Source organism: Rousettus aegyptiacus, unplaced genomic scaffold (assembly GCF_014176215.1).
Source record: "Rousettus aegyptiacus isolate mRouAeg1 unplaced genomic scaffold, mRouAeg1.p scaffold_m13_p_7, whole genome shotgun sequence".
Taxonomy (NCBI): domain Eukaryota; kingdom Metazoa; phylum Chordata; class Mammalia; order Chiroptera; family Pteropodidae; genus Rousettus; species Rousettus aegyptiacus.
The window spans coordinates 12,738,153-12,751,540 of NW_023416310.1; the positions used below are offsets into that span (position 1 = coordinate 12,738,153).

General features: G+C 35.1%; 1 protein-coding gene across 5 annotated transcripts in view; it reads right to left on the minus strand.

The window, feature by feature from the left end:
- Positions 1–13,388, minus strand: part of ITSN2 (intersectin 2) — a 109,663-nt gene that overhangs the window by 53,197 nt on the left and 43,078 nt on the right. For all 5 annotated transcript variants that reach the window (XR_004951830.1, XM_036223962.1, XM_016121702.2 and 2 more), the window contains exons 8-15: positions 12,395–12,534; positions 7,539–7,602; positions 6,871–7,008; positions 6,344–6,429; positions 5,415–5,677; positions 4,038–4,187; positions 1,697–1,837; positions 640–727 (exon numbers count right to left, since the gene is read on the minus strand). Coding sequence is in view for 4 of the 5 variants with exons in the window: in XM_036223962.1 (XP_036079855.1) it covers positions 640–727; positions 1,697–1,837; positions 4,038–4,187; positions 5,415–5,677; positions 6,344–6,429; positions 6,871–7,008; positions 7,539–7,602; positions 12,395–12,534 (1,070 nt within the window). In the remaining variant the exon portion in view is untranslated. The remainder of the gene's footprint in view (positions 1–639; positions 728–1,696; positions 1,838–4,037; positions 4,188–5,414; positions 5,678–6,343; positions 6,430–6,870; positions 7,009–7,538; positions 7,603–12,394; positions 12,535–13,388) is intronic.

Below are 13,388 nucleotides of genomic sequence, written 5' to 3' on the forward strand. Positions count from 1 at the left end.
TTAAATAAACCTTCCTGCTACATTGTTATTGGCAATGCTCTCCAAAATAGAGATTTTTTTTTTTTTTTTTTCAGTTTTCTGGCTGGAACTTGAATCAAGAAAAATGTTACATTCTCACAAATTATCTTAGAATATTTTGTTTCGTAGGTATAAGCAGGCCAAGTGGTAAAATCCTTTACATGTATCACAGAGTTAGTTGATATAAAAGGTCTGGGAAGGACACCCCATTCTGCTTAGGCCCATCATTACTATACGCTATCACCTTAGAATCCCACAGGTTTGGCCTCATAATAAAGTCTCCTCCAAACAGTTCTTTTTAATCAGTGCAGGATATTGCCAAAATGCACATACAGGCCTGTGTTAGAGCCAAACCTAGATCTTGTTTAATTATAGTCTAACATTTAATTGACATTTGAAATATGTGAATAAAAAATAAAAGGAAGATATACCAGAATTATTACTTACTTTTTACACACTTTTTATTAAATCTAACATGTGATATTTTTCATATTCATTTTAAATTTTTAATTATAGACAAAAGGTTATTTATAAGAATAAGGCGATTTTAGTAAGCAACATAATATGACTGATACGGTCATTCAGAAAATAAAAGAGGAAAAACAAACCTTAGAGACTTACCAGGTGTGTTACCGAGCTGCATGTTTTTAATTCTTTCATTTAATAATTGCTTCTCAGGTACCAAATAGATAAGCTTATTTTGATATTCCTTATAAAAAGAAAAAGTAGTGCCTGATTAAACTGTGTAATGTCTACGAATTTTTTGAAAAATTCAAAACATGATTTAATCACTCTTGAAACTTTGTATAGAAATATGTAACTGTAAACTACTCACAGTTTATGAATAAACTAGAATGGAAGTACATATGATTAAAAATACAAATATTTAAACAAAAATCCATTTATGTATGACTGGCTGAAATTAAAAGGTGGTAAAGAAAGCCTGTGTTAATGTGGTAACCTGGATGCCTTACAATTTTCAGCATAGTGATGGATGACAGCGGGCCAGGCTAAGAGACACCTTCCGGATCTGCACTAAATGGTATGTAAGCAGGTCACGATACTTCAGAATGAATACATCTATTATCGAAGGGGGACTAAAAACCCAGGGATAACTAGGGAAGCAGGTTTAAATCAGATATGAAATACTATCTGGCCTTTGTTTATATTTACTGTGACAAAGTGAAAAAACTTTCAATCCACACTGAAATAGAAAGAGGACTCTCGAAATAGAGAATGCTTCCAGAGTCCCTACGCTGCAAACTCTAGTAACTGAACTAGGTCCTAATGTACAAGTCAAGAACAGAATTACCACGTCCCTGAGGGACATATTCAAAATTCTCACAATTCTGAAAAAAATAATTTTAGGTCAAAATTTCCTAAAAGTAGTAACAAATAAACCTTAGTTTATTATGCATGTGTGCATATGTATATTTATTAAAAACTCAAAACACGAAGTGCTAAATACCCATTTATGTGTAAATATTAAGCAGAACTTAATCAGATGTCTAGCAGAATTTTAGAGTCTATGAGCTTCCTGATATATATAAGATTGTATATACTTACATCCATCAGAGACTTGAAGGGGTTTGTGGACCCCAAATCATAAACCACTCTATTGGGAAGAATTATTAATGCCTGTTCATGTTTAAGGATAATGCAGCAGCAAAGGACTTACTTGAAGTTCTTGTTGGAGCTGCTTGATTTCCATAATTTCCAGGTCACACTGCTTATCCAGAACTTCCAGCTCAGTCTTTTGAGTTTGCTTTCTGAGTCGGACATCTTGAAGCCTGCCTGAGATCTGCTGATGTTTGCCATTCTATAGGAAAAGCATATAAACATATGGTAACCTAAAATGCTAACAGAAAATGTTCTTATCAGGAATATAATATTTTTATTTAAATTCTTAAATGTCATTATACTGTCTAAGATAAATGTTGACGACCAAGTGGAATATGTTTCAGAGTTCTATGTTTTGACTCAAGAGAGCTGTTGGAAGAAAACGCACCATTCTCAGAGCACAGGAACCCAGAAGTTAAGAAAGCACAAATATAAAACACTGAGTTTTTTTCTGAGTTCTGCATTGAGGCATTAATTTATAATATTAACACAGAGACAATTTCAAAGAATAATGGGGAGGAATGTATTTAGTATGTGGCATTCAGCGCTACCTCCTCTGAGCTTCTATTTTTACCCTCAATGTTGCCATCTCATTTCCTCTAATCGAACAATGTCCAGGAGGGCATTTTTGGCCATAATTCTCTTTTCCTATAACAATATTCCTTTCTCCTTTTTATTAGAAGTCAGGAAAAAGAAAAAAACCAGAGTAGGGATTCTTGATGAAGGCTAACAAGAAGTGCTGAGGTATTAAGGGCTGAATTGTGTCCCCCCCAAATTCATGTTCTGTCCTAAACCCCACCACCTCTGAATGTGACTGTATTTGGAGAAAGAGCCTTTAAAGAAGGAATTAAGGGTGAAATGAGGTCATATGGGTAGGCCTAATTCCAATCTGACTGGTGTCCTTATAAGAGAAAATTTGAACACAAAAAGAGATACGAGAGATGCTCAGGCAGAGGCAAGACCATATGAGGACACGGCAAGAAGGCAGCTATCTGCAAGCCAAGTAGAGGCCTCAAAAGAAAACCAATCTGCTAACACCTTGATCTTGGACTTACAGCCACTAGAACTACGAGAAAATAAATTTCTGTTAAGCTACCTGGTCTGTGGTATTTTGTTATGGCAGCTGTAGCAAATTAATACAGTAGAGCGAGGAGAAATGAGACCTCTGGTTAAAAATCACTGATAATCAAAATTTCACATTTGAGAAATACATGCTAAAGGGAATATGCTATGTCAATCCTAGAGCTCACATTATTATCTTCAGCAAGTAGAAGTATCAGCTCTGGACCTTTTCAGACCATGCACAATAATCTATGCTGTTTGATATACTACCCCAGTTCTTGAGGGAAAAACAATCATAAGGTCTCTTCCCGTTATATTTTTAAGGAAAAAAATATAGTTAAGATGATAGTTCAGAAAGATATTCAATTAGCTACATAAAGAAGTTAATGTTTTTTTAGGCCTGTTTTGTAGTACTATTGCATGATTAATAATTGGGTATGCTTTCCTATCAATTTGAAGGCATAAAATAGTACTTTTCTGACTAAAAATCCAGTGATAATTTTTTAAGTGTAATTCAAATCATCAACCAAATAAAATGTTAGACTACAATTACATAAGATCTAAATTTGGCTCTATTACACAAGCATATTCAGACTTATGGGATTCCAGGGTCATAGTGGAATAGTATGCCTTACCCAGACCCTTTATATCTTCTCACTTTGCATGTCAAAGTCTTTTAAGAACTTGACCCTCTGACATTTGAGGTGTAAAAATTAGTAAGCAAAGTGGCTACTATAAAGCTAATAACCACAGTCCTGCAGAACTGGAAGGCATCATAAGAGATCATTTAGGTTAGCAGTTTCAAATCATTTTTTTTTTTTTAAAGTAGTAGAATCCTTTTTTTCCAGAAGAATCTTAGGGAAAATGTCAGCAAAAGTAAAGCAGATAAATGTGGAGCTTCTCTGCTGTAAAGTGTGGGAAGAACTGGGGAGAGATGAGCACTCACTGTCTTGCCACCATGGTGTCCTTTCTACCACCTTCTGGATATCTCTCTGTAAGTCATATTCCGGAGACCCATGCAAAAACTGGAAATTACTGAACTAGCACAACTCTTTATTTTATAGATGGGCAAAGTAAGGCACAGAGAAGGGAAATGTCTTGCCCAAGAGTACATGGTTTGTCAGCTTCTGAAGTGAGACCACACATAATTCTTAGCATTGTGAGTCACTATCTTTTTTCAGTAAACTATACTATCCAGTTAAAAAGCATAAATAAAAATTTAACTGTTTAAGTACACTGAAACATAATGTACTCACGAGGTAGATTTCAAAAACGACATTTTTCAACAGGTAACTCTAGCATCATTCAGATAAATTTCACTTAAACTTTAGCCATACCAGTGCTTCCAACTCGAGGTGAAGACTCTTCTTTTTAGAGTTTAACCTGACAATTTCTTCCTGTTCTCTATTCCTTTGATTGAGAAGCTCCTGCCTACGAATTCTCTCCCACTCTAAACGACGTTGTCTTTCAAGTTCCTGTTTTGCTGCCTGAAAATAATGAATTAAAGTTAATTTTTAAATGAACAATTTTGTACCACTCAAAAACTGATGGCTCATCCATAAAAAAAATCTTGCCATTTGTGACAAGATGGATGGACCTAGAAGGTATTATGCTAAACAAAATAAGTCAGACAGAAAAAGACAAATACCATATGATTTCATTTATATGTGGAATCTAAAAAACAAAACAAATGAACAATCAAAACAAAGACAGATACAGGAAACAAACTGGTAGCTGTGAGACGGGGGAGGGCTTGGGGGATGGGGACGATATGTGAAGGAGATTAAGGACAAACTTTATATGATGACAGATGGTAACTAGACCTGTGATCATTTTGTAATGCATGTAAATCTTGAATCACTATGATGTACACCTGAAACAAATTAGATATTGCATGCCAATGATACTTTAATAAAAAAACAAAAACTTATAGGATGACAAAGATAAAAGTGAGACAGCAATGAGCATTTAGCGGGTTTGAGTGTCTAAGGATAACTGGGCAAATGTAGTTTTATCAATGGGCCTAAATTAAAGAGTTCCACAAAAGTGACTTTATCCACTAGACTTTTTGATTGATTCACAAGACCTTCTTGTTGCAGTTACTTTTCTCTTAAATAAATAAAAGGATGATTTCATAAATATAAATGTTAAAAGAAATAACTGCAGCTGTATTCTAGTACCAGGGAAGAAAAACTTCTATTCATATTATTCCGAGGCCACTATAATTTACTGTTCGCCATCCCAAGCCCTTTAAAACACAGCAGTTCTCCAAAGGACCTCAGAAAACAATATTTTTCCCAAGGACCTGCACAAGCCCAGCTTCTTGATTCCTCTCTAGACCTTTGATTCCCACTCTCATCTGCCTCCCCAATTCCCTGGTGTCTTACTCTGGATCCCAAGCTTACATGTGTTTAATGACCTGATCAAACTGACTCCTTCCTCTGGCTCACTGACCTTAGCTCTTCATTTAACTCAGCTTTGAAATCAATCCTCCTTTGAGATGTCACCTGCGGACATGACATCCTTTTCTTTACCACTTCGCAGGCTCTAAAAACCACTCACAAGCAAAATTCAGATTTGTATAAAATAAGAAAGAAGAAATGATGCAGAGGAAAAGGCAACCAAAAACAATTTTTTATCAAATGAAATGTCGCCACTCATTAAATGTAACGATGTAATGATTTTCTTAGGAAATAAAATAACTTAAAAGTAACCTCTCGTCTTTCTATCTCTTTTCTCCTTTCTTCCTCCCGTTGTCTCTCCAATTCTCTCTGCTTTTCCAGGCGTTTTTCTAATTCAAGTTGTTTCTTCCATTCTTGCTCTTGTAATTCTCTCTGTTTTCGTTCCCACTCCTCCTTTTCTTTCTGGGCTTTCCGTTCTGCCTCCCTCTGTTGCTGCTCCATCAGGACTTGGCGTCGCTTCTCCAGCTCCATGTTCCCTCGTTCATAGTTCGCTTTCCGCTTATCTTCAAAAGTAACTAAATAAGGTATGTTTATCAGCATGCTCACACATTAAGAGCCTACAGAATCCAGTTTCAACATACTCATGCCTTGGGATCATCTCAGTGCTGTCACTCTGGATACTTCTCCTAAGGGTAATTTTAACTCAAATGTAAATAGTAAAATATTTACACTCTCCTTACATTCAGTTTTAGAAAACAAATTTCTAAGTTTGAATCCACCCAAGAGAAATAATTTTATTATTCCTACCAGTAAAAATTATTTTTGATATTTTTTCTCAACATTTTCTTCAAGGACAACCAAAGCTGGGTAGTTATATATCTGTTTTATTTAATATGTATCATTAACTTTTTTCATTAATTTTTTAATATTTTAAAATATTTACACATGTACTTTTTCAACATATATTTAAAGCTAATGATCTCATCATGAAGTGGGAGAAACACTTTTAACTAAGATAACCAATACATATACTTTTTTCCAAACACATACTGTCACCTCTTCCTATATACTCTCTCAATTTTGACAATCTTAATTTTATTGATGTCAAAATCCAACTCATTCATTAAATAGTTTCTCATATAGTACATAATATAGTAAGAATATAAAAATTCCGAATATTCATTTACATTTCAGGGTAAAATTGAAGAACACTCACTATAAACTTAGATACTCAATGTTACCTGGTAATTTTTTCTGAGGCTCCTCTTCTTGAATTTTCTGATACGATGGCAGAGTTCCGTTAATGGAATCAATTTGCTTTCCTCCTCTGAGAAATGCAAACAACAAACAAATTTAGCATGATTCAGTCTGGGAATTTTTTGATTATACTACATAGACTACCCATGACTTGAGCAATTTAATATTTGGAATATAGTATTAAAGATATTTAAACCACAGTATGGTCTGCTGTTACAATGTATAGTACTCTATGGCTTGTCCAGCCACAAAAATCTGTATTCAAATCATGGTTCAGCCAATGTTTATAATTTTATACTGAATCTCTTTAGTCATCAGTTTCTTTATCTGTAACACAGTAAAAACACACCTACTTCTAATATTTACTTCTTCCCAGTGTAATTCACTAAATAACAAAATTGAATGGCATTATAAATGTTTAACTCTTCACTAAACTAGAAGAAATCCAAAAAAAATAATCACGTCTGCCAAGAGATCAAATCTACCCTTCTTCACCTCCAGAGGCACTCACCTAAAAGATGGAGGAACAAGCTCAGGAGGTAAAGTCAGAGGCAATGGCTGTCCAGCTTTAGCCATGTCAGTGAGGTGCATGGCAAGGATAAACTCCTCAGCTTTTAGCTGTCCATCACCATCGATGTCAGCCAGAGTCCTAAAGAAAATATGAAAATTCACAACTTAGAAAGTCTATTTGGAGTAAAATATTTTCAGAAGAGTTCAATTTTTTTATTTTTAAAACAAGAATAATAATAGTAAAATAGCTAGGATAAGATATTTTTAGTGAAATGAATACAAAAAAGCGAGCTAATTTTTACCCTTAATTTCGTGTCACAAAAGAGAGGGAAAAAACTTGGAAATAGAAAGAAAAATATTCCTTCTATAAAGGTAGCTTGTCCTAGTTCATGGCTAATTCACCTACCAAATCACATTTAGCTGTATATTAAAAATGAAATCTCTAATTCTTCATAGAAAGCATTACATAAAAGCAAGCTAGTTTTATCTGTAAAATAACTGAATGACAAATTCTCAAGGATAATAGTTTGCAGTTTTATTTGGTTTCAAAGTTATATTAACTTTCAAATGGCTGCTTTTACAAAACATCTTTGAGTCATGAACTTACAGTAACAATATTTTTCTTATGAGGATATATAGTTAAAAATCATAATTAATAAACAAACTCACCAAATAGTAGCTAGTTGAGTTTGAGAAAGATTTGACTGAAGAAGGGCATTTCTGGCTTGAAAACCTGATTAAGTAGGAAAACCATAAGAAAAAAAAAAGAAAGAAAATTCTTTAACCTCTGTAAAGTCATGTAAACCTAAATAAGTATATCTGAAAATAATACTGCTGCTATCTTAAACACTGAACCTCAGTTTCTACTATGTTCCAGGCACTCAGCATTCGGTAGTAATCAAAACAAACACATTCCCTGCCCCCAAGGAATTTAAAAATAGAATTAGCGGAGCCAAATGCTTCCCCGTTCATTTCAGAAGATAACAGTACAGAAGTGATTGACACGAAGGACTGAGCCACTGGCACAGAGTATTAGAGGCCACGTTCCAGGGCCTCCTTGTATACCCAGTAAAATGAAACAGCTTCCTTAGCATTTTCAGATATCCTCTAATCTCTCTGATCATTCCTTTGTCTCTATTCTTCCTCTTCTAAAGGACTTATGCTGGCATTCCCACGATCTGTCCTGAGCACACTTTTCTGGGTATTGGCATCCATTTCTATGACTTTAAATAACACCAAAAGGTTGAAGATTCCCAAATGTACCTCTCTTCTAAGTTTAGACTTCTGTATCTAACTGAAAATTCTACTTGTATATTTCACAGGCATCTCAAACCAAAGTATAAAATTACTATCTCAATTTCCATCCCTACTCCGCTCTTCCTAATCTTCGCCCAAACCATTCTCCTTCGGTCTTCCCTTATCTATGAATGGCATCACTGTCCCATCCAGTGGCTCAAGCCAGAAATCAGAAAGTCACCCTTGATCCCTCCCTGTCCTGTATTCCCACATTCAACATCAAGTCCTACAATTCCACATAATTGCATGTCTGGGTCCTTCTCATCCCCTACACTACACCTTCTCAGAAAGGCCTTCTCTGTCCACCCTATCATTCAATACACTTCCTGCTTATTCCCTTCACATCTCATATCACAATTTGTAATGCAACATTTACTTGTTTCCCCTATTATACTAAGTTCTACAAAGATAAAAACTCTGACTGCTTTATTCACTAATGTATACCCCATGCCTGGTATATAGATGCTCAATAATCATTTACTTAAGTAATAAATAAAGTTGTAATAGAAAGTTATTCTTTATTTAAGGTTGTAACACAATAGCATCTGACGATAATAAAAGCTAACATTCACTGAATGCTTACTATGTAAACTGTTCACTTTTCTCTCCCTCAGTGAGAAAACAAAAATGTTTCTGTAATAGGCTTCTTGATCTTCAATGAATATATTCCAGAGCAGGAAATCCCTGTATGCTTCAGAGGAGCATTCACTCCTGACAAGAAGCTAGTCTGTGGCTTTCTGACTGTGGATAAAATCCGCGTGGCTTCTCTAAGGGAAGGTTTCTAGTCAGTAAAGCAGGTGCTGCATCTCCCACTCTTAGGTGACCAAGCCACGAGTATCAGGAGAGTCAGACCCCGCTCTGGGTTCAGCCTGAGTCAGGGCCAGTCCAAATAACTTTGCACAGAGGAGATCATTACATCTGCCAGCTCTTCCGTGGCAACAGCTCCCACTACAAAGGTGGCACAAATGCAGCTAAAGCCAATGCTTCACTGAGCTTTGAACAAAGAGGCCTGGATCTGTGTTCGGATCCGGTACATAGCTGTAATCAAAGCAATATATTCTATATGGAATGAATACAAATATACTACGTGTTATCACATGCAATTAAATATTTATATTACATAACTTTTTAAATATAAACTTTTAAAATGTTTATAAAATATTTATTCTTTTTCAAAATATGGCCATTTAGTAGAAATCACACAAGGAAAAAAACACTGGAAAGAGCTCTTAGCCTCACCCAACTAATTACTCCTCAGTAGATTTCACATAGGAAGTGAACTTTGAGGATGTTTTTGTGTTAAAGGGAGGATTCTTTTAATAAAGAGAAACGGAAGACTACTTGAATCCTGAGAAAAGTTTCAATAACTAATGTTTCAGCTCTTGAACAGGGACAACAGAGCAGATCCCTTAGCATTATGTGATAAAGCAAAAAAGAGGAAGAAGGGGAGGAATGTAAAAGCATACCGGTAGAAGGCTTAAATGTCTGCAAGCAAAGTCTGAATAATACAAAAGGCTAAAGAGAGCCAGTAGAGTACTTTACTAGAGTACTTTACTAAGAATTAAAGCTCACTTGAACATTTCAATGTTGGTCTGCCAATCCTTAGAATATCCTATTTCCTGCGCCTATAATGCCAGCCCCTCCATTCTCTACCTGGTACTCTATTTATCCCCTAGATCCAGCTTAAATGTCATCTCTGTGAAACCCTCTCTTATATCCTCAGTTAGTCACTTTCTCATCTATATTAATCACCACACTTTTCAATTACTAATCAAATTCTGTGATTATGTGAACTAATACTATGGCTCTTTAAAAACATGGGCCATGTTTTCCTCCTCTGAATTCTAGTGCTTCACAGGGTACCCAGAAGATACATGATGGAGGAAATACTTGAGTCAATGAATTAACCTAAATCACAATTGAAAATTAGGAGAAAGAGGAGAGGAAGAATACAAGGGAAAAATCGGATTACCAACATTCACTGAACAAAGCCAAACATGTAAGTGTAGGTGAGCCCCATCCTCATATACCTGGGATTCAGGCTCAGTTTCAGGACACCAGAAATGGCTTCTCTTTTCAAAGAAAATCAATCCTTCCCTTAACTGTAGATATAGAGCCTTACTTTGCAGGTCTAAGAATAACAACATTCTCTAAAAATAACACAATACACAATCTTCGTACAATGTGGCATATACAAGTAAAGTAATGAGATCATTTCCTTCATGCTCCAGTACAAACCCACCTCTGCTTACACTGTATATTTGTGGTACAGACATAAGTGTACTATAAGTGTACTGTTTGATGAGTTTTTACACAGGGATGCACACATGCAACCAACACCCATATCAAGATACAAAATGTTTCCAGCACCCTGGAAGGTTTGTGCACGGCCCCCTCCCAAGAGAGTAACTCTACTATTCAGATTTCTATCACCACCAATTAGGCTTCCTGTTCGTCCCTTTCATATAAATGAATTAAAATAGTATGAATCTTTTGTGCCAGGCTTCTTCCATTCAATACAGTATCTATGAAATGCATCCATGTTGTTGCAAGTACCAGTAGTTCATTCATATTTATTGCTGTAAAGCATTATATTATAGAAATACACTATAATTTATTTATCCATTCTCCTGTTGATGGACATTAAGCCTGTTCCTTTTTAAAATATTTTAAATGAAGTTCCCATGAACATTTTTGTATGTCATTTTAGTCTTTTGTTAGTACGAAAAAAGGAACTTCTTTAACGCAAAATGTAGGGTCCAAAGAAGTTAATTTTTTCAAAGAATAGAAACTGTGACTTTACATTAATCTCAAGTATGTTTGAATACCATACTTCACAAAATCTAAGATGCCACTGATTATGAGTCACGCCATTCTTTTATGTAACACTAAGAAAGAAAAGAACACTGCCAATACAACCATGACACAATGTTAACACACCACTGGTGGTAAAACATATCTCCAATCTCAGAGGTTAAAATATAAAAAAACAAAAAACAATTACTTAAAAATATAGCATACTTGTTTCATATAACTTGATAAAATTACAGAAAATTTTAGTTATTATGTGATACATATAAAATAGTGTTAAGTTATAAAATGTAATAATAAAAGTCATCCATAAATCCAATTTAATAACAAGATCACTACTAAATCCTTTGAAGTTATCTGTGTTCCCTGACATTAACTCCATGTCTCCAGAAGAGGTAACTACCATCCTGAATTCTGTCTGCATAATTACATCAAAAAAAAAAAAAAAAGATTTTATCACATAGGTATTTATCTTTAAAAAGAAAATGCTCTACATTTTTGCTTGTACAATCAATTCCTAAAACTTTATTGCTCTGCTGACCCACTGCACAACTAGAGACCCCATACTCCTATTTCACAGACTACTTTTCATTCTCCAAACATGTTACGTACTTTTTGCTCTTAAGGATTCTTCTCTATCACCCCCAAATTGCCCTCACCTTCAATCTCCACCTGTCCGAATCCTAACTTGTTCTTTCATGATAGTGTTTAAATGTTGCCTTCTTATAAGATATTTTATCCAACCTCATCAGTACTATCTCCTCTTCTATGTTCCCTACCACTTTAAATCACCATTATTTTTAAATACCTATTTCACTCTGCCTAAATTGAAATTTGTTGCTGAGTAAAGAGAGGAGAAAGTTGAAAGGTGGGAACTCTACTTGACTATTTCTCTTTGTTTATATGCCCTTCACTATTTCTCAATTAGCAAAGTTTGGATATTTGTTCTAGCATCCTTATGAGGATTTAAAGTCAAATTTTATGGCTATATTTGGGTTGGAATATTAAAAGATAAACTATGCTCACATGAAGTTTTAGAAAGGGCAAGCAGAGAAAGACCCGAAGAAGAACTAAGGGAACTAAGTCCCACATACTCTCTCTTGTCATGTGAGGTTCTCTACTCACTGCATTGGAGGGTGAAGTTTGATCTCAAGAGGAAGGTCTTTTTATAAAAAGTTTGGTGTATATCTGCATGCCCTACTTGACTGTAAGAACTTTGAAGAAAGCGATCAAGTTATATCCATCTTTGAACTCACACAACTCACATTTTTTGTATTTATCTGATGCTTGCTAAAAATTCTGGACGTTAAAATTTTAGATGACCTACAAAGTACCAATTCAAACAAAAGTTCTTCAATGAAAGTCCATATGAAAAAACTCCAACTCTCTCAAATTCTTAAGTATCATATGCCACTTACCTGAGAGGTATCCACTCATGCTTTTGTCAAGACTGTTAAATTTTTGCCGATATTTTAATCTTGAAGGCTGAGGAACTGCCCATTCTGTGGTCCCAGTCTTGGGCGAGTTCCCTGGGAGTGAAGCAGTTGAGGAAGTTGAACTATAACAAAATTTATTTTAAAATTCTTGTTACTAAATAAAATACATTTAGTTAAACTTTAAAAGGCAGAGACATTAAGAATCATACTTCCTTTACTACAACAGTGCTTTTGCATTTGATACTGAAAAAAATTCAAGCAAATATTCTTATTCTTAAGAAAGCAAATAACATGACCTATAGAATTACTATACCTCAAGAACCTATCATGTGCCAGGCCCCATATTGTGCTGGGCCTTTACAAACATCACTTCTAATCCTCATGATTAATTTAAAAGGTATTACTATCCCATCTTCTACATTGGCAAACCACGGCTCAGTGATGTTAAGAAAACGAAGGTCACACAATCAGTGAGCATTTAAGCTACGTCTGGGTTACTGCTTTGAAGGGTATTATTGTGAGATGATTGGATAAAGAAGATGTGGTGGTGCATATGTATAATGGAATATTACTCAGCCATAAAAAAGAATGAAATCTTGCCATCTGCAACAATATACATGGACCTAGAGAATATTACGCTAAGTGAAATAAGTCAGAGAAAGACAAATACCACATAATTTCATTTACTACGTGAAATCTAAAAAACGAAATAAACGAACAAACAAAACAGAACCCATAGATTTGGAGAACAAACTGTTGGTTGCCAGGTGGAAAGGGGGGTTGAGGGACTGGATGAAAAAGGTGAAGGGATTAACAAGGACAAATCTGCAGTTACAAAATGGTCATAGAGATGTAAAGTACAGTCAATAATATTGTAATAATGATGTACTGTGTCTGGGGTTGCTGGACTTGTTGGGGGGATTACTTTGTAAGTTGTGTAAATATCCGGCAATTATGCTGCACACCTGAAACTAGT